This window comes from Alosa alosa, chromosome 18 (assembly GCF_017589495.1).
Source record: "Alosa alosa isolate M-15738 ecotype Scorff River chromosome 18, AALO_Geno_1.1, whole genome shotgun sequence".
Lineage (NCBI taxonomy): Eukaryota > Metazoa > Chordata > Actinopteri > Clupeiformes > Clupeidae > Alosa > Alosa alosa.
In genome coordinates this window covers 21,805,788-21,824,897 of record NC_063206.1, presented here as the reverse complement: position 1 = coordinate 21,824,897, position 19,110 = coordinate 21,805,788, and the positions used below count along the sequence as shown (strand labels likewise).

The 19,110-nt window shown below is 43.1% G+C and overlaps 1 protein-coding gene across 4 annotated transcripts in view; it reads left to right on the top strand.

Moving 5' to 3' along the window:
• Positions 1-257: 257 nt before the first annotated feature.
• LOC125311536 (muscular LMNA-interacting protein) overlaps positions 258-19,110 on the top strand; it is a 31,159-nt gene continuing 12,306 nt past the window's right edge. The window contains exons 1-11 of one of the 4 annotated variants that reach the window (XM_048269699.1): positions 258-504; positions 4,946-5,071; positions 6,011-6,151; positions 6,823-8,406; positions 8,948-9,019; positions 9,724-9,804; positions 9,915-10,001; positions 10,119-10,178; positions 11,322-11,372; positions 17,155-17,199; positions 17,401-17,529. In XM_048269699.1, coding sequence (XP_048125656.1) covers positions 469-504; positions 4,946-5,071; positions 6,011-6,151; positions 6,823-8,406; positions 8,948-9,019; positions 9,724-9,804; positions 9,915-10,001; positions 10,119-10,178; positions 11,322-11,372; positions 17,155-17,199; positions 17,401-17,529 — 2,412 coding nt within the window. In that variant the 5' untranslated portion in view covers positions 258-468. Of the gene's footprint in view, positions 505-3,675; positions 4,609-4,945; positions 5,072-6,010; positions 6,152-6,822; positions 8,407-8,947; positions 9,020-9,723; positions 9,805-9,914; positions 10,002-10,118; positions 10,179-11,321; positions 11,373-17,154; positions 17,200-17,400; positions 17,530-19,110 lie in introns of those variants that run through there. The other 3 variants (XM_048269701.1, XM_048269698.1, XM_048269700.1) reach the window with 3 other exon arrangements.

Genomic DNA, 19,110 nt, shown 5'->3' with positions numbered 1-19,110 from the left:
TGAGCTGTTGCTTCATGGTGTAGTGGCATCCAAAGCATGTGCTTTCTCTGAAAGACAAAAATATGTCCTGGCATTTTTCCAACACCTCTGATTTCTAGCTTCGATGCCCCCCCCCCCCCCCCCCCCACCACCACCACCACCACTCACACACACCAAACTGCAGCCTTGCAACATGAGCAGTGGCAAAATCTCAAACATACTGTCTTCAGCCACACAAAATGACTGCCAGTAGAGGGAAGCCTCAATGTCGGTAATTGCGCAGTCATTGTTTTTATCGGTGCCATGTAGGCTGGCTTCCATCACCATGCTATTTGTGGGTTTGAGTATCTATAAATGGCAGTGAGCTCTACAGCCTACTGCCACCACTGCAGCATGTCGGATCTCATCTGAAGTAGCTGAGAAGTATGCGATTCCCAGTAAGAGCGCACAAAAGTTGTTTAGCTCCATAAGATTACCCCAGGGGAAGATATGGACCTGGAACATATCAATGGCAGCCTGAACAAGGTAAGAGAGCTGTGATTTTGTTGAAAAGGGCAAAGTCAAGAACAGCTGACGTGTGTTCCTGACGTGAAGACAGATGGGAGGCAGATTAGACAGAAGGCCATGGCCCATGACCCATCATGTAGTGTAGTATAATTCTGAGGGGAATGCGATGGAAAGGTTTAAATAGAATATGATTTGTTCACTTTTGTCTGGGGAGACAAAAAGGATCTGGTGAATAATTGGAATTAAATTATTGAACTATCCTGAACAAATGTCACTTTCATGCTAATTGCATTATGTAATATAATTAAAATGTAAAATATTACATTTATATTTTCTAAACCTCATAGGACCATAATAGCCTCTGATTTGTGGATACAATTATTCACTTAAATGTGTTTAAATACTTAAATACAATTAGGCCTACTTCAGTTTTTTATTTATCCTAATAAATAAGTGTTTAAATACTTAAATACAATGTTTTAATCCTAAAACCAGTGATAATTAAATACATAAGTTGAGTACCACTACCAAAGCATGCAGTCAATCCTTGCTATGTATCTAATACTCTGAAAAGTAAAAAGTAGTGTGTAGACAGTAAAATAGATGTAAAAATTAGTAGGCATACAGTTAAGACATACTAAACAATGATAAGAACAGATATGACTAAAGCAGCTCAACAATCAGTTTAATCAAAGTTTACTGCAGTAAAAGTTATACCAGTCAAATGCCATTGGTTGCATTTAAAAATAAACTTAATTGAACTCAAGAAATATTTATTTTTATTCAGATCAAAGCTCGCTTTGGAGTTGTGTATATTTTCAGGCCAGGCTTGTATTTAGGATATCCTTACAAGTCGGATGGAGAGGCACACCCACTCCAAGCCTCAAACCACTAAGGACCTACAATCATGCCTTGTGGTTGGAGTCATTTATTATTATTGGCCTGAGGTTTGGGGGCTTCTGAGCAGCACTGGCAATCATGAATTCAAAAACATTCAGGCACTTTGTTAACCTTCTCCACACACACACACACACACACACACACACACACACACAGATACAAACGCTCATTCAATCACTCTCATTAAACCAAGAGTGCTACTTACTGTAGACCTCCGCTGTAAACTCTTGAGATATATCTGAGAATCTGTAAACAACAGCTGTCACATTTTATTTATGTACAGTGTGTTAAATGAGTGCTCTCTCTCTACAGCACTGAATGATACACCAGCTGAAAATAACACATTCATATTGAAATGATAGCACTCAGTGAAACGTCATCCGTTATTGAGTGAAAGTCATGAATTGAGACTGAGTGAAATAGCGGCCGTCATGGGTGGTGGTAATCTGATCTGGGAGGACGGTATGACCTTGGCAACGTCCACAGCAATTAAATCACCATAGACAGCTTTTACTGGGAAGGAGGAAATGCCACCGGTAACCTTTAAGCAGACGTGTGTGTTTGTTTGTTTGTAGTTTGTTTACATCTCCTTCTGTCACTGTAGTTACAAAAGAAACAGCCAGAGAAGAGCCAACAAACTATTTTTATTCTAGACTCACACTAAGAGTTACTCAGTTAAAAGCAATGTTTCTGTACTATTGATGATAGTAATGATTCTGTTCTATTTATATACATATATTTATTTTTTATATATATTTTGTTTTTTGCCCCCCAGAGGTTGAATTTTAATGATATGTGTGGTCATTCTCATTGAGTTTTATTGAATAGTATTTGCCGGCATTCCCATTGAGTTTTATTGATTGGTTTTGGTATCAGGCAGATTAGGTTAAGGGTTAAGGCTGCTGTTGGATCACAATGCCTGTCCTTGCTGCCAGTCTACTAGCCCTCCCCTCTCTGTAGCCCCTCTAAAGTCTTTACTGATTATCGCTCTCCATGCCACCTGCCAGGGAAAATAACACATTTCACATTCCAAAGTAGTTTTTCTTTCTGAAATACTATGGAGGCAGGAAGGTTGTGTTTCTTTCTCCAGTCCTTACCCCCCTCTAAAAAAGGCAGCCATGCAAGAAATCAGCTTCACCAGGCTGTCTGAAGTGCCAGCACTGTTTTTGAAAAAGGAAACAAACAACTCTCACCTCCTAGCGGTAATTATTTTCAAATGAGAGATTACTTGACCAACACCACTTGTGTTACATTCCTCACTCAGGACCTAGCAGTATTGAACACCTAGCACAATAATTAACACTCTTAAGAACAGGCAGAGGGCCAGTTGCATTGCCTTCAATCCTCCTGCATTTTTATACGTGTATCAACAATGATTCATGGCTGCTATTTACTTCTCTGCCACCCAGGACGTGTCCCTTAGCCATCTTACTCTTTGCTTGCTTCCCGTTTGTCTATTTTTATCATGCACACAGGCCGCATGGCATAGCATGAGGGCTAAAGGTTAAGGCTCAACTACTGGTTACTGTACACAAATCAGACACACGATTCTTTCAAACAGCAATATTTTGTCAGCGGTCAGATGAATGACTAAGATGTATGCAGACCACCATGGTAGCAACATATAATCTTGTATGGTGGCATATGTTTATTTATTTATTTTAATGTATTTTTACATAGGTAGTCTCATTGATAGAAGTTTGAACAGTATCAACACTGACACTGTCAGATCTCATGTATGTCATGTATAAACCACATACAATATATTCTATTATGGCACACACTGTATGAGGACTACACTGATAAAGTCATCACACTGAACATACCATTGGCCCAATCATACTACGTATGTGGAGTGTTGAGTGGTTGTGGTCAAGCACTCATGTGACTCATATCTCTCCATATGTCAGCCCTACACCGAGCAAACGTTGTGATCTCCATAGATACCTAACATCACAGTTCATTCAAGTGCGGCTGTCTTGGATGAATCTTTCACCAGGGTCAAAGTCGGTCTCTGACTTTACAGATCCCTTTGTCTATCAACAGCAAATGGTCAGTTCTTGTAGTGCTGTATTACTCCGAAGTCAGAACTGCACACATTGCTTTTGTCCGGGTTGCCTTTTGCTTTGTTTGTTCTTGTCCGCTGACAGTGTTTCACCTTCAAAGTGGAAGACTTCTAACCTGACTCTCGCCAGATGTATTTTGTTCCGCCTAACTCCACTCATCCATCTGGGATCGATCCATTGGAGAGGTGTTTCAGAAGGCTGGGCCTTATCAAAAATCCTTGCATATGATTGGATAAGCCACTTGTCCGTCATCTATTGACGTGCTACTTCAACCACTCACATCGAAGCCAACCCGTGATTGACTCAGTGCTCCTTCCCTTCTTCCCTTAATTAAAAAATACGCACTCCAAAAGCCACGGCTGTGTCTTAGAGTGACGGAGCATAGCGCTATCTGTTAAGGTCTTCTTTTCAAGGCAACTGTTTTATCCTAGCTGCAGGGGCTCTGTAGTCGGCTCTGCCCTAGTAGTGTAATTAATACTGTTTTGAGGGAAATCAATTTTGCTTCATTTTATTGTCAGCAGATATCTGTGGGTGCTTACATTTTTGACAGAAGATGATGTAAGATAAACATTTTTCCTTGAAAATGGCATTATGTCAATTTTACATTAAGTTGTTGCCTTGTACACACTCAGAAGATCCTCATTGCTGTCTATTTTTGATGCTACCATGGCTTTATGCCATGCAATGCATTACACAATCACATCTCAAGGCTACTGAGAAAGTCATTTTGTCTGACAAGATCCATTTGTTGTAGAGCGACAGACAGCATTCAGGCAGATGTCCTCGGCCCAGCCTCTCTACCGACAAAAGTTAATTGTCAACTCTCGAAATGTGAACAGGAAAGTTCTGCCCTCTCCCTCCTACATGTTCTCGGACATTGAATAGAGCCACTGTTCCAGAGCATTCCATTTAACATACAGCAACCTCTTAGTGAATTGGGATACCAGACCACATTATACTCATGAGGTTCGTTCAACTCAGCATAAGAGCTGAAGTCTGTTCACTTCACAAGGCAATGTGTTAGGATCTGTCTGAGCGCTTCCTGAAGCGCCGCACAGACATCTGCAAAGCGGATCCTAATTAAGGTACCAGCTCTTCTGTTTAAAACCTTGTTATGCCAGAGAGAGAGAGAAAACTATTTCAACTGCCAGCTACTGTAAGTCACTGTTATGCTGGAAATTATGCATATGTGCAGTTATGGCTAATTAATTCAAGTTAAAACTGCAGTGTTTGTGTTAGGGATCATAATGTTGGTTGAATAGATTATTGCTTAGATTATCTAATTTGGACATCATTTGGTTGATATTTTATCTGATTGTATATCCAGTGTTGTGTCTCAGTGTCAGTGTAATGAGGCCTTTCCCTGAAAATACTGTTCGTGAAAGGCTCCTGACAAGATGAGGGTCAGATCTATTCCTCAGTCAGGTGCCAACTCACTTCCTGTCTAAAAGAAAATATTGATTAAGTTTTTTTTTTTTAAATCCCTGATGTAGGCATCACCTGTAGGCCAAGCAAACCTCACCCCGTTCACCTTTGTGCCAATTCTGGCAAAGCTGCCAACAAAGAGCAGAATCATACTTGTCGGGAGAAAATTACTATCAGCATTTCACCAAAACCAGGTATGGGCTTTTAAAAAGCTGTTGTGTTTACATAGTTTGTAACTTTTTAGCACCCTGTAGTGCAATATTCATCTTTGTATGTATTTGATTTCAGAATCACCAATACAATCCTCCCTTTGTAAGCTTGCCAATATCAGCAATGTTCACAATGTTTTGATAAGTCAATAATCCAGATGTCTGGAGATATATCCTTGTGTGTACTTCCTTTAAAATATACCCTGTTGTTTCTATCTTAATTATTCATGCAACAGAGCTTGCTATAAATGTGGTCTTTGGCACACCTTCTCCGTTGTGTCTAGAATTTTGGTTTGATAATTTTGCTGAAAAATTCCATTTAGTATTCCACTCAAATTCACCATCATAATTCAGAACATGCTCAGTAGAAATTAAATTGGTATGTTCCTGACCTAAAGAAAAAAATGAGAAAGACCCCATTCCTGTGAACTCCTGTGGAGCCCTGTGTGTGGAATGTTATATTCAGGCGTGGTTACCTGGCATCTCTTGAGGTTGTAGCATATTTACTGCTGCTAGAGTACCCCACTCCCCAAACCCACAGTGAGGGGCATCCGACCTCACACTCTCACTCCTGCTCCCTCTGCTGAGCGAAAGGCATCTGCTGAGCGTGAGCTCTTACACAACCTCGATCGGAGTCATGTGTGGGGGCATGTGCAACAAACATGTGGGACAGATTCTCTAAAGGAGGGATGTGGGAGCTGGCTGCAGAGGACATACACACACACACACACACACACATGTAAGCCCATATGCTAACACGCAGGCAAGCCACACTCCCTCCTCAACTCAGAAGGAGCTTGCACGGAACAAAATAGTTTGAGTCCTACAGTTGACTCCCTGATTAGACACTGACAGAGTTTTTCTGAGGTTTTTTTTTTTTTTTTTCGTCCGACTTTCCAACTCCCCACCCCCACCCCTTTCCAGAGTTTAGAGGAACCCATCAAAGACACGTCGTATGAAAATACCATGGACGGGGGTGTTTACAAGGCAGAGTTTGTGTACATAGGAGACTCGGAGGAAAACGAGCCAGCAGACTCCCCTCGAGAAACGACACAGGCGAAAAAGGTGAGTTTTCACCGATAAAGTTTGACTTTCTTTCTGAATCGAGAGGTTACAGAGTTGCAGTTGTTGTTTTGGGGGGTGTGGGGCACTTTGATGCTCAGTCACTGCCTTTGAAATCATCAAATATGACCTCCCACTGTACTGTGAAAGTGAGAGTGGGGAAATAAAAGCTCAAGGAAATCAGACTTCAGAGCCATTTCACCGACCAGTAATCAGCGAAGATGGTGAGACCCACAGCAGGGTCCTTGCTGAGGGATGTTGACAGGCTGTTGAAAGTGAAAGCTCAGGAGTGTGAAACTCAGCTGGCAAAAGCCTTATTTTCTCCCCTCAGGAGAGAGCTCCCACCCTACTGAGCTTCACATTAGTCCTAGGACATACTGTTTGTCTCTGATATGGACCACCATTACAGTGAGGACTATGTATGCAAAGGCAGCCAGGATTGTACAAAAGAGTACTGTTACAAAACAAAATAGCATTTGCTCTTTAAAAGTTACTGAGTAATTTGTTCAGTTAACCTTGGCCCTTTTGAAGGTTTCTTCTCTGTATGTGCTGTTACTGTGCCTGTCAATACATTTTAATTTGACAGGGATAATGCTGTTGAAATGGCTGAGATTCTCTCTCTGCCTGGAGAATGTGCTTAGGTGATCTCATGTCTGTCTCGTGTTTCTTCTCAGCTGAAGGCGTCGTCCGCTGATCTGATCGCTCAAACCCCACCCTTACCCTCACCCTCGCCCTCTCCCTCACCCTCCACCCCTGTCCCCGCTCTCGGGCAGATCTCAATCTGCAACTCCAGTGACTCCAGCCCCGCGTCCCTGCGTGCAGCCATGGAAACCGACCCCAACAAACACGAGGGCTTCTCCTTTCGGCCCGGGCGTCACAGCACGTCTCCAGGCACCAGCGGACGGCTCTATTTCAACCATGAGCCGGAGTCGGATCGAGACGAGTTCTTGAGCCCCGCCACGTCCGTCGACCTGCTGCCTTCGCTGGTGTCGTCGTCACGGGAGTCCATCCTGTCCGAGGGCTGGGACAGGGACAGAAGCTGCCTGGCGTCCCCGGCGCTGTCCTCCCTCAGCCGCGCCTGGTCACCATGCTCGTCCGTGCGCTCTGGCGCCTTCTCCCCAGCGGTGGTCCGATTGACACGCCACTCCCTGGCGCCCGGCGCCAGTCTGGTGCGAATGACTCCCGGCGGCAGCGCCAGCTGCTCATCTTCGCGGGCGGCCAGCCGGGGGCCGTCGCCGTGCCCGTCCGTGTCGCCACATGTCCGACACCGGCCGCCCCCCACGCAGCTCTCGCTGCTGACGGCCATTCTGCGCAAGGGCCGGCTACCCGTGCTGTCAGCCGCCACCGAGAGGCCCTACTCACCCTGCTGGCCAATCAGCCCTGTCCACATGTCCTCATGTCCAGCCTGCAGGGCCGCTGCACGGGTGGGCCCGGTGGTGGGCGGGGGTGTCGGACCACAAGACTCTGAAGCACACACACCCAAGCAGCACAGCTTGTGTCACAGAGAGACGTCCGATCCGAAGAGCCTAAATTCAGTGGGAGAGCCGCAGTTCATTTCACCGTCAGATGGAGTGTTTGGCTCTCAAAAATCTATTTTCAGATCTGAGCCCTTGAAGAGTTACGTCTCTAGTTGGGGCGCCGAGGCATCACGGCTGTCCTCTCCAGCGACGAGGACCAACATGTCGGACAAATCTGCCAGCAATACTCCGCGACGTGTCCTCAAGCCAGTCAACGCCGAGATCCATGTTTCCCCTGCCCCGAGTCCACAGCTATACACATCCTTCTCCCGACTCTCCAATTCGCCCAAACCCAGCTACGCCTCCTGCTGCGCCTCGGAGGGCCCGGGCGTCACGTCGCCGCCGTGCCACAGAGGTACTGCTTGCTCCGCTCAGTCAGAAAACTCTCGACCAGCCTCCGGCTCAGAGAACGATGGCAACGCCACGCGACTTTCCTCCGATAAGCTCTCACCAGCGGCGATCCACGCTCACAGGCTGTCTCCTCTTCCCAGAATCCCCCAGCTCTCATCCCCACGACGCACACCCACCCCGACCCTGACCCCCACCCCCACGTCCACCTCTCTGTCACACGCCCCCTACCGCTCGGCCGCCACCCCAGACCGCTTCACTCTCTCCCCTTCCCCACTGACCCTGAGTCGCGACCTCAGCCCGTCCCCCTCCTTCCCTCCCTCCTCGACGCCCTCGCCCACACCAAAGGGCCGTGTGTCAGTCTCAGCTGACAGGGAGGATAAAAAAAGCCAGGTACCCTGCATGTTGGCATGTGGATTGATTGCACGCCACCTGCATGCCTGAGCTCCACCAGCAGTGCTGAGACGAGGGGAGGGGGTGGGGAGTGTAGGTGAGGGAGGAGATAGCATTCAGAATTCACTCCCTGACTCACACTTATGGGATTGCAATATCAGGTCCTATGCTGCTAAGAGCAATGCTACGCCACCCACACACAAATGTACTTTTGTACTGTTACTTTCAAAAACTATTTCCACATTTCAGTGTTTTACAGGTGCATGAGTTCAAGTGGTAGAGCTCAGGTGGCATTGATACTTGCGTTTTAAACCCATTTATTTATTTACTCTCACTAAAGCGATCCACAGGTGCTCAGGTGAGCAGAATACCCTGCATGTGTCTTTAACGCTCACAAATATCTCAGGGGAAATCAGCCACCACGTTTCTCACATCTCTTTATACTTAGAAAAAGAGAAAAACAGAAAAAAAAACCCCTACAAAGCATGATTGATAATTCCTCTCTGTCTGTGTGTTCTCAACACTGTCTGTGTCTTTTCAGCCATGCAAGATCAAGTCGTCTTATAAAGCACTCGCCGCCATCCCCACAAACACCCTTCTGCTGGAACAGCAGGTGAGCGCCTATCTCCTGTCTGGCTGTACACTGAAAGACAGATCCTAACGCATGCTCTTAATGGCCTCATAATTATACTCAATGCTGACATATTCACTCCATGCATTTTTTTTTTATCATAATGGGCTCCAGGGTCATTATTTTAACTCTAATTTTATACTCAGCCAAGCTGCCCAGCAACAATCAGTGGCCTACTGCTTAATACAGATAGGATACATTGATATGCCAATGCTAAACTATTACTGTCAATGCGGTTTTTGACAGTTTATGTCACCAACCAGGCTTAGACAAAAGTGACTTGATATTCTGACAAGCTGATTAGCCAATTATTTATGTTTTCATCCTTAATTTAAAAAAATAGATGTATACATTCACATGCAAATAAGGATGGGGAAGGAAAAATAAAATAAAAACACAGATAAACACACCACTTCAAAAAAATCAAAACCTGTCAGCATAACAGACTTTGGGAACATTTCAACATATGACATTCTTGAAGTTAAAAGATTAAATATCGTTTTTGACAAATCACAGAAGTGGGCCTCTCCACTAGTCACCCAATTTCATCTTTCCTATAATCAGCCTTCCTCCACTCCTCCTTTCTCATTAAACCCTAAAACACAAACACAGAACAGAACTTTGATCCATTTCCCACTGATTCTCATCCTCTGTATGGCATTCAACTTTAATGCTGTTCTCTTCAGGCCATTGACAATGAGGTTGAAAAGAAAGAGAATTCACTGGATCCGTCTGAGACATTCTCAATGGAGGAGGCTCGAGCTGAGGTAGAGTTATAGTTTTTATTACCCAGCTCAAAATGATGGTCAGTGATCTGTGGCCTATTGCTGCAGAGCAAGGCACCTGTGCTAAGTGTCTGTTACTCTGCTGGGGATAGATGTGCTCGCCTGCCCAGCTGAGGGCCCAGTCCGAGGAGTTGTATGCCGTCATCGACGAAGTCCTGGAAGAGAGCCCCATCCCTTTTGTGAGTTATGCTGATTCATTTTCCCATCCCCTGCTTATTCGCTGTCTCTTTGATGTTTCAAAAGTAGATTGTATAAAAGATTCCCTTTGATTTCACAATAACCACGTTCCTCTCCAGCGGCGGCCTCTCCTCTCCCCCTCCCCGACTACGCGTTGGGAAGAAACCGACTCGGTGAAGGTATGCAATTACTGCAGGTTATAATCTCATTGCGTGTCATGAGCACTGTTATTAGCGACGCAGGCATTTCCATTTTCTCTTTTTCTTTGGCAAATGTTATTTGCAACAATGCCTAAGGTCACCCCACAGCATCATCTGTGGTTGAATGATTCACAGCTTTAAAATGGATGCATTTCACTCTTCTTAGAGAACGTTTACAATGTCAATGTCAAAACAGCATGTTACATAGAGATATTACTCTTTGTAATCTCCATTGCAGCAGATGATCTAACTTGAACATTAGCTAGTTCATTTAATTAGGAACGTGTTTGAACGCGCACTACAGCGAACGAGAGATCGGCAGGTTCCAGCTGGCTTGTCATTGTTGATAATTGATATCTCTTTTTTATAAGAAACTTAAAAGGAAATAATGAACAGTTCCCACTACTGACCATTTAGAAACTGTGAGAGGTCACAGCCATAGGCCATATTTGAGTGGAGCTGGCATAAGATCATTAGAACTAAAGGTGCACGTGAACACAATGCTTAAATTGACAGTTCACCATTTATAAATGAGTTAAACAGCATTAAATTATCATCATTTTTTAATTTTTATTTTTTGCCGATCCCTGGTCTGTCTGGTCTGAGTTGACATGCTCCAGCCTCACCTGTCACTTACCTCAGCCACAGCAATGATAAAACCCAAAGTGCAAAAAGCGGCCAACCAGACAATAATTGCTTAGCTGACAGCTTAGTGCCCCAGTGCACTGACAGCTCAGTGCACTGTGCACCTCTACACACAATCACACAATCCTTGGCCGGTGGACAGACGGTCTGACAAGGGAGTTGTTTGGGTAGGCTACTCCACTCTAGGGCAGGTATTAAGCAGAGAGATGACAGTGCTTCTAATGATGATTTGTGCTTCTACTTCTAATTTTATTGTACTACTGTGCAAAGTCAAACCCCTTAATATTTTCATGGGCTACACGTCACCGTACTGTATACCACACATTTGTTCCTTTGTATTGGTATGGCATAGCCTGCAGAAGGGTTATTGTATTCACTACATAAAAAGTCACTCTTCTTTTTGTTATTCTGTCTTTCACACTGTGTACATGTTTATGTGTGGATGTGTGTCTGTGTGTTTGTGTTTTGCTTGTGTAGAGGTACACGCCAAGATCCTCACCAAGAACTGTGGGAAGGGAAACTAAATATGTGAGTAATTATGGTTTTTATTATAGTGACTGCTGTGTTTTGCCTCTTGGCAGTGTCTTGTAGGAGGTTATGCACCTTCCTTGCCAAGGATGGTTTCCCACCCATATACCATTAGCATTATACCTCATTCTCACCTGGCTGCCAATGTTGATGGTATTAAGTTATTTAACACATAATGATCTTAATATTAAAGGGATATTCCACCGTTTGGGGAATTACACTCATTTTTTCACCTCCCCTTGAGTTAAACAATTGATTTTTACCTTTCTTCAGTTCATCCAGCCGTTCTCTGAGTCTGGCGATACCACTTTTAGCTCCAGCCTAGCATTGATAATTGAACCGAATTAGACCATTAGCATCTCGCCTGCTAGCATCACGTTTAAAAGTGACTAAGAAAACTCAAAATGAAGGTGGAAAAGGAGTGTAATTCCTCAAATGGTGGAATTTCCCTTTAATTTAAAGGTTGTATCAGCGATAGCGGGGATACGTCACTTCTGTTGATGTTCAAACAAAAGAGCTAGCTCGCTACTCCCTCCCCCTCCCTCCCGTGCAATTAAAACTCTCCTAAATGCGCATCTCGTTATTGGTTGAAACACTTTATTTTGCCTTTGAGTGGGTTGCCAACCCTTGTTGGTAGCAATAGAGAATCACAGTCCCGCCCACAGGAGTTTCCGGAAGTAAGAATTCAATGCAATTTCTCCATTGACAATTCGGGTATAAGCCATAAAAACTTAACTGCACATGGTAGACTCAAAACCAGCTACTGCTGTACTAAGCGATTGTATATGGTCATATACACGGGTTTCCCGTTTACCAACAAAACTAGATGCGCGCACAGCCGTGAGGCAGAAGACGCTTGGTGGCCGTCCACAACGTTATAAACTTAACCTAAATAGTCGGCTGCTGTAAGCTACAATCGGATTTTTTTGTATACCCCTGTCATCTCAATGATAATAACATCTCATTTTAGACTATATTTCAAAGTTTGACGTTCATTTGGATTATTAATATAACATCGTATTATGTCATTTTTGGCGAAGACATGCATTCCGTTAGGGATATTGGAACATATTTAACATTCTCTAACCATTGTGATTTCGAATTGGTGCAGTTTTCAGCAGAAAAACTCATTTTATTCTTTTGCTCTTTTGCATTGCTCTATGCTGTTCTGTGGTGCTTTCTGCCTCTTGGTTGCGCACGCATGTTTTCGTGACGTTCCATAGAAATCCATGGATTCACCTTATTCAGCCCCGCCCATTTTTTTAAATTCCATGTTGTCTTTAAACTTCCGGTCGGCTAGCTACGTCTAGTTAGCTTCATTGGGATAACACGGCAGAAGAGTATAGAGAGGCTAACTTACAGAACAGCCGCTCCAATGTCAGTTTTTTCCTAACTTCAGATAGGAAAGCTATATAACAGAAATGTCTTAAGTCACCAAAATCCTAAATAAATGTTCCTAACTTTAGGATGACCCATAATATATGATGCCAGTCATCTCGATAGAGCTCTGCTATCTCAATGTATCGCAATGGATGTACTGCTCAATCGGAAGTTCGGAGACAATGTGGGCAAAGCTAGCGCCCCCATGTTTGCGCGCGGAATAAGGTGAATAGAGGGCGAAAATTCAAGGGGCACTAACCTTGTTTTGAAATAAATGTATTTTAATCGCGATGTCTTGGATAAGTACTTCATTACCCACAATCCTGAACAATCCCACAATCCCACAGTGATGCCTCTGATTGGTGGAAAGGCCGTTATGATCATAGTTTGAAACTTTATCAGCGAAAATTATTGACATAGATGGCGAAAATCTTAATGTGAATAAAAACTTTCTAGACGAACATTGGTACTTGTATCAACAAGGATTGTGGTTTATATATCACACAAACTTAGTCAGGGCCAATACACCATCAAATAGAACACTGTAAATGCTAGTTTAAACACTTAACTTTTCAGGTAGCCGATAGGCTAATCATTAGCCTTTCAGACATTAGAATGTCATTATAATGCTGCTAACATTAATATAATGTTTTAGTGACCTTGTTGTTTCTATGAACATGAATTGTTGTTTAAAGGAAACATCAACTTAGTCGAGGCATAAAAAGCCCTGTATCTCAATAAGTACTTCAACTTTTGAACTAGCTAGCTAGCTGATAGCACATGCAAGCTGGATGCTACCACCGGCTAGCAGCTAGACACTGCAGTAAAATGGTTAGCAAACCGTCCATGCCCCTACATGTTTCACTGTTTCAAGGACGAAATCAAGAGTGTCCAAAGGGGTGAAAAACTTTAAATCGGGTCACATTATTGACTGTTGTGTGTCCGAGGGTTAGCTTGTGGGTTTTGTAAGGGCCAGCATGAGGAACAAGACCTACAAAGTTGTGTGGTGAGTTTTGCAGGGAGGTTGGTAATGCTAGTTAACATTAGCTAGGCTACTGTAGCCTTCATACTATACGAGTCATATCATCAATCATTAACCTAGAAATACTTCTTCGTACATTTAATGAACATTTTGCGTAATAATTCACAGCAAACTGAATATGGTGGTCCAAGAGCAGACCATGCACCGGCCCATGCATCAGGATGGCAGTCAGATACGAAGCACTGCACAATGTTGCTAACGTTAACCGCTTTCACGCACACGATATAAAATACACAATGGCAAATATAACATTCAGTACCAAAACACGATTATTTGCACGATTACTCCTGAAATAACTGCTATTAACTGCACATTCACTTTATAAAAATCACTGTTTGGAGGAAAGGGTTCGCCTGCTGTCGCCGGTTGGAAATGATTTCGCGCTGGTTCGTGCATTGCTTATATATTATCCAGTGAGGCGCGGTGGTTTATGGGATGAGTAGTTCCTTCGCTAGGAAATGAAAATATGTACACAGTCTTGTACCTTTTGACTTTTTTTGGACTTTCTCTTTGTTTTTTCACTCGAAATGATATGTTGTATGCTTATGAGTCAGTCCCGGCGGCATGGGGGGGCTTTGGGGGGCCAGGCCCGTCCTGGAAGTCATCTGTGCCCGCCCTGAACGAGCTTGGCTGCTCCAACCAACCCCAATCCCATAGATTGATTTTGAACACTTATTAAATGTAGGCCTAGCCAATACGTTTGTCAATCTAGCAAGTAGCAAATAAAACTGGTAAAATCTGTATTATTCCGTAGCTAATCAATCAGGAACATTAGGTAAGCCCATCACCTAAATGGAGAGGAGGTTACGTGGCGCAGTCTACTTCACTTCTGCACTAACCCCTGTCATCCGATGACAAATATAGCTTATCGGCTCGCAGGTAGGCTATATCTCATATCGTAGTTAGTAGAAGTATGCCTAGTAGTTTCTGGGTTTGTTTGATAGCGTTAACCTTTACAGTTTTTTTTCTTCTGACCTAGTCGGAGAACAGGGAGCTTACCACTCCAGGGCCGAAGTTATCCGTAAATTCGGGGCTAACTCCCTAACACTCTATCTGAAAGTGGTTAGCAAATGAACGAGGATTTTGGTTTTATCTGCGGATTTATTTTTGCATTATTTTGAATATGACTAGCTCCAGTCTCAACAGCACGTCTACTTTTTCCACACGCATCTCAGTTCTACATAACACACGCATCTCAGTAACACATATCCCCTCGCTTTCTCTCTCTCCATCCCTGCGCACAGGGCTCTCTTAAAGGAGCTGCACCATTTTACAACAATTGCATCTACATTTTCATATTGGAATGTTTTGTCAAGTGTAAGCTTAAACTACCGTGATCAATTTAAGTTCCAGTGCCCCCCCTGGAAAGGTGTAATGCCCGTCCGTGAATTTGTGTCTGCCGCCGGGTCTGTTATGAGTTACTCCGTAGCTGATTAGCCTAAGACATGCTCTAAAACTCTTTAGATACGGATTTTTCCAAAACGTCAATGGGAGAAATGAATGGGAAATTTACTTCCGGAAACTAAGCTCTATCGGAGGAGGGGCGCGATTGTGATGCTCTATTGTTTTTGTGTACAGATCAGAAACACGTTTTTTTGACGGCCTGTGGGGTATACTACGAAGCACATTAGACATATCTAGCCTATGTAGACATATTGAGGCTTGACAAAGCCTTGACTCAGGGGTATACGTTAAGTGATACTACGATTGCAGTTATGTGATATACTTGTCAAACTAGGCTTTCAGCTCAGATCTGTGCGTGTTCTCGGTGATGACGTTGGCCAATCGTGAAACGTGGAGACGCACAAGACCGCCTCTATTTAAAAACAATTACTTCCGTATTCATGAGCGATAGCTTAATCTACACTGCGGTCTTTTTTTGTGTCTAACCTATAACATCAAATAAATCAATTGTCATGAGTTGTTGTATGGTATGCACGTCCATAGTAGGATATTTGCACGCACAGCACTATTAAAGCGCATTCAAGATCCAAAATGTTAGTAGAGGCGGACCACCTGTAAGATATATGACAGAATCCTACACGTGAGATAACTTCGTTTTTAAGACAATTGATTGGTCAGTGTACGGTAGATTACACGATTTGAGCTATAATTTAGCACATAACCTCCTCCCGACCAGGTTTGGTTGACAGCATAAGATACCATGGTGATATAGCGACACTAAAACAGATCCACTTTCGTGTCACAGCATAGCCTGGCTTTGAGCGCAACATACCTCGCTAACCCACTAATCGAGATTCGTAGTACACCCCACTGCTTATGGGGCAGACAGCTAGTGGATCGTTAGGAAAGATTAGATGAAGGCCCAGATGTATTAAGGGCTCCCCACTAATTGTCACATATGTGGAAGGGGGGGTTGGGGGTCCTCCCCCAGAATTATTTTAATTTGTTTGATGTGATTTCCTGTATTCTGGTGCATTTTGGGGATGGCCAATACTAAATTCAATCAGATTCATAGCCTACATCCTGATTTGTTGATATTTAGGCAATGATTCCATGCAAAGGCTTGGGCCCAGTAGGCCCGTGCAGTAATCCATCCCTGTGTGTCAAAGTACACCAAAGAAACTCTTTCAAATTGTGTCAGAATCCAAAAACACTCCTCTGTCTTTCTTTGATGTGCTTGGCTTTTCAAAAACCACAGAGATGGTTAGGACTCCTCTTCCCAGAGGCACTGTGTGACTTTGTAACAGCGCAGCCTATATACCATGTCCTCATTTTGTCTTCAAGCTCTCAGCCCTTTTCTTATGTAAGGGAACACATGTTAATCACTGTGTATCTCCCCTCTTCTACCTCCTTCTGGTACCACTTTCTCCTTCTACCACACTTTGACTACCATAATTTCCCAACTATTAGCCAAGGTTTATTGATTTTGCTAAATTTCTTCAGCTATGATTATTAGCTATGAACATTAATACATGTTTGTTTAACTTGCATAAAAGACTGTCTTGCGGTTTATACACAATGGGGCTAATGCACAGGAAATTACTGTAGTACTAGGCACTCTTATCTTATAATAATGATACTGACAGGTGCAGAAGTAATTCCTAGCTCTCCTCTGCACTGTAGCTTGAATTTCATTCTCCTTCTGTAAGTTGCTTTGGATAAAAGCGTCTGGTAAATGAATAAATGTAAAAGTAAATGGTTCTACCAAAATCCTAATACATAAATGGCATGAAGGAGAAATTACTGAGGATTATAAACTTATAGCAGCAGCACACTACATTCTGTAAGGCCTTGTGTAACGAAGTGCTTAACCTGATGGTGAGATGACTCTTATGCTCTCAAATATTATGTATATGAATATATGCAAAACAACATGAATATGTCTCTACTTTATAGGCAAACTACCATTTGCAATCACCTGGCCTGGGCGAACAGCATGTGGTGAGTGTCCATTTATAGTCCTTTTTATGTGGCAGATGGGTGCAAATGACCTGTAATTTATGACAACACATGCAAATCGACAAAACACTTGCAAATACTGTAGACAAAACACGCTGCAAATTTAAAACACAAAACCAAATTCAGACAACACAGTATTCAAAAATACTGATAAACTGCTCTCTGATGTTGTAATGGTCCCAGACAAAGCCAGGAGTGATCCGTCCAACCTCTGTAACTTCAAGGTTACCCACTGATAACGAAGAGGAAGAGTACATCCCAAATCCTTTCAAGACGTATCAGGACGGTCATCTTAAGAACAACCCAAACAAGGTAAGTCTAATTGTGTGATTGCCTCTGTCAGTGTCATTATGATGCCAGCTGGTGCCAAAGCAGGCTACCAGATAAAAGTAAACAGGTAAAAGTACCAACACGTTTACCTTATTCTTGATTCAGAGCAAGAACCCCCAATTTGCTTTTTAATTTTTTTACAAATTAGACATTGTATTCAAGGCTCTATCAAGATAGAAGTTTGGATTTTTTCGAGATCATTGCTAAGGCACATGATAGACCTTCATTTAGGATTGGCAGGCTTTGCATGTCTGCACTGATGTTGTCAAGTTCCATCTCCCAAAGGAAACAGCAGGAGCTCTAAAACACAGACACACAAATGTCATGGAGCACTATTGGTGTATAACTTGAGGCTTTAAGAGATTCCCTTGGGAGGCAGGAGAGATACGTTCCCAAGTATAATTTCTACATGACTTATCATCAACATGGGAGAAACAGTGGTAACACTTTACTTGGATAGTTAGATAGCATAGAATGAAAAGAACTATTGAGGCAATCATTGTTCAGATACAGTCAAGGAATAAAGGCTTCCAATAGTAGCTTGTATGTTTTGTGAATGAGGAAGGAAATGAGTGAGCTGAATTGAACATTTACCAGTGGCTGCTGTTATTGATTACCGTAAAACTCCAAATAATAGCCCGGGCTTTTATTTTCCCAAATCGCCAAACTGCACCGGCTAGTATTAGAGACAGGCGTCTATATGAGACAGGCCTTTAATTCCCTTTACACAAAAATTTTCCTCTGCAAAGATGGAAAATATTATCAAATTAATTATTTCAAACACACTGAATGTCTACCTAGGGTGATATCAGGTAAAATGGGCCATCAGCTAAAATGGGCCATTTAAGGTTTGGGGGTCCCAGCCCTTCTGGAATTTAGAGCCAGTGACTGCAAAGGATTGTTGTCATAACTGTGCTTGACAAGTAACAGGTGATTTGATTGGTTTATGGTTGCTATGGTGGGCGGGGCAATAGTTAAAATCAAGACTGCACCAGAAAGCTGCATGGTAAGTGGCATATCAAATCTAACTAAACTATTATAAGGATGATAAATCTATAAAAAAAACAAACATGCACATACAAAAACTATGCATAACATCTGTCTTGATGGCATCCACCAGAAATAATGCTGTTAGTTTGGTATATGAACTCATTTTTTGTAAAAGTGATGTTTTTCTTAGCGGCCCAATTTACCTTAACCCACTGAGGTAAAATGGGCCACATGGTTTCAGCTAAAATGGGCCATCCTCTATGTCACTCACAAACACACATACACATGTGTGTGAGGGTGTGTGTGTGTGTGTGTGTGTACACACACCCATGCACATACGCATTCACCCACACTCGCACACCAACCAACACACACACATGCATGGACACAAACACACGCACACACACACACTCACCATGACCCCCCCCCCCCAGTAATAATGGTCGATATTTTATTTACAGTGAGTATGGCAAATGCGAATGAAGTGAGAGGAGAGGAGAGAGGGAGAAGGAAAGAGAGAGGAAATGAGAGGAGGAAGGATGAGAGAGGAGACAAGCAGAGAGGAGAATAATG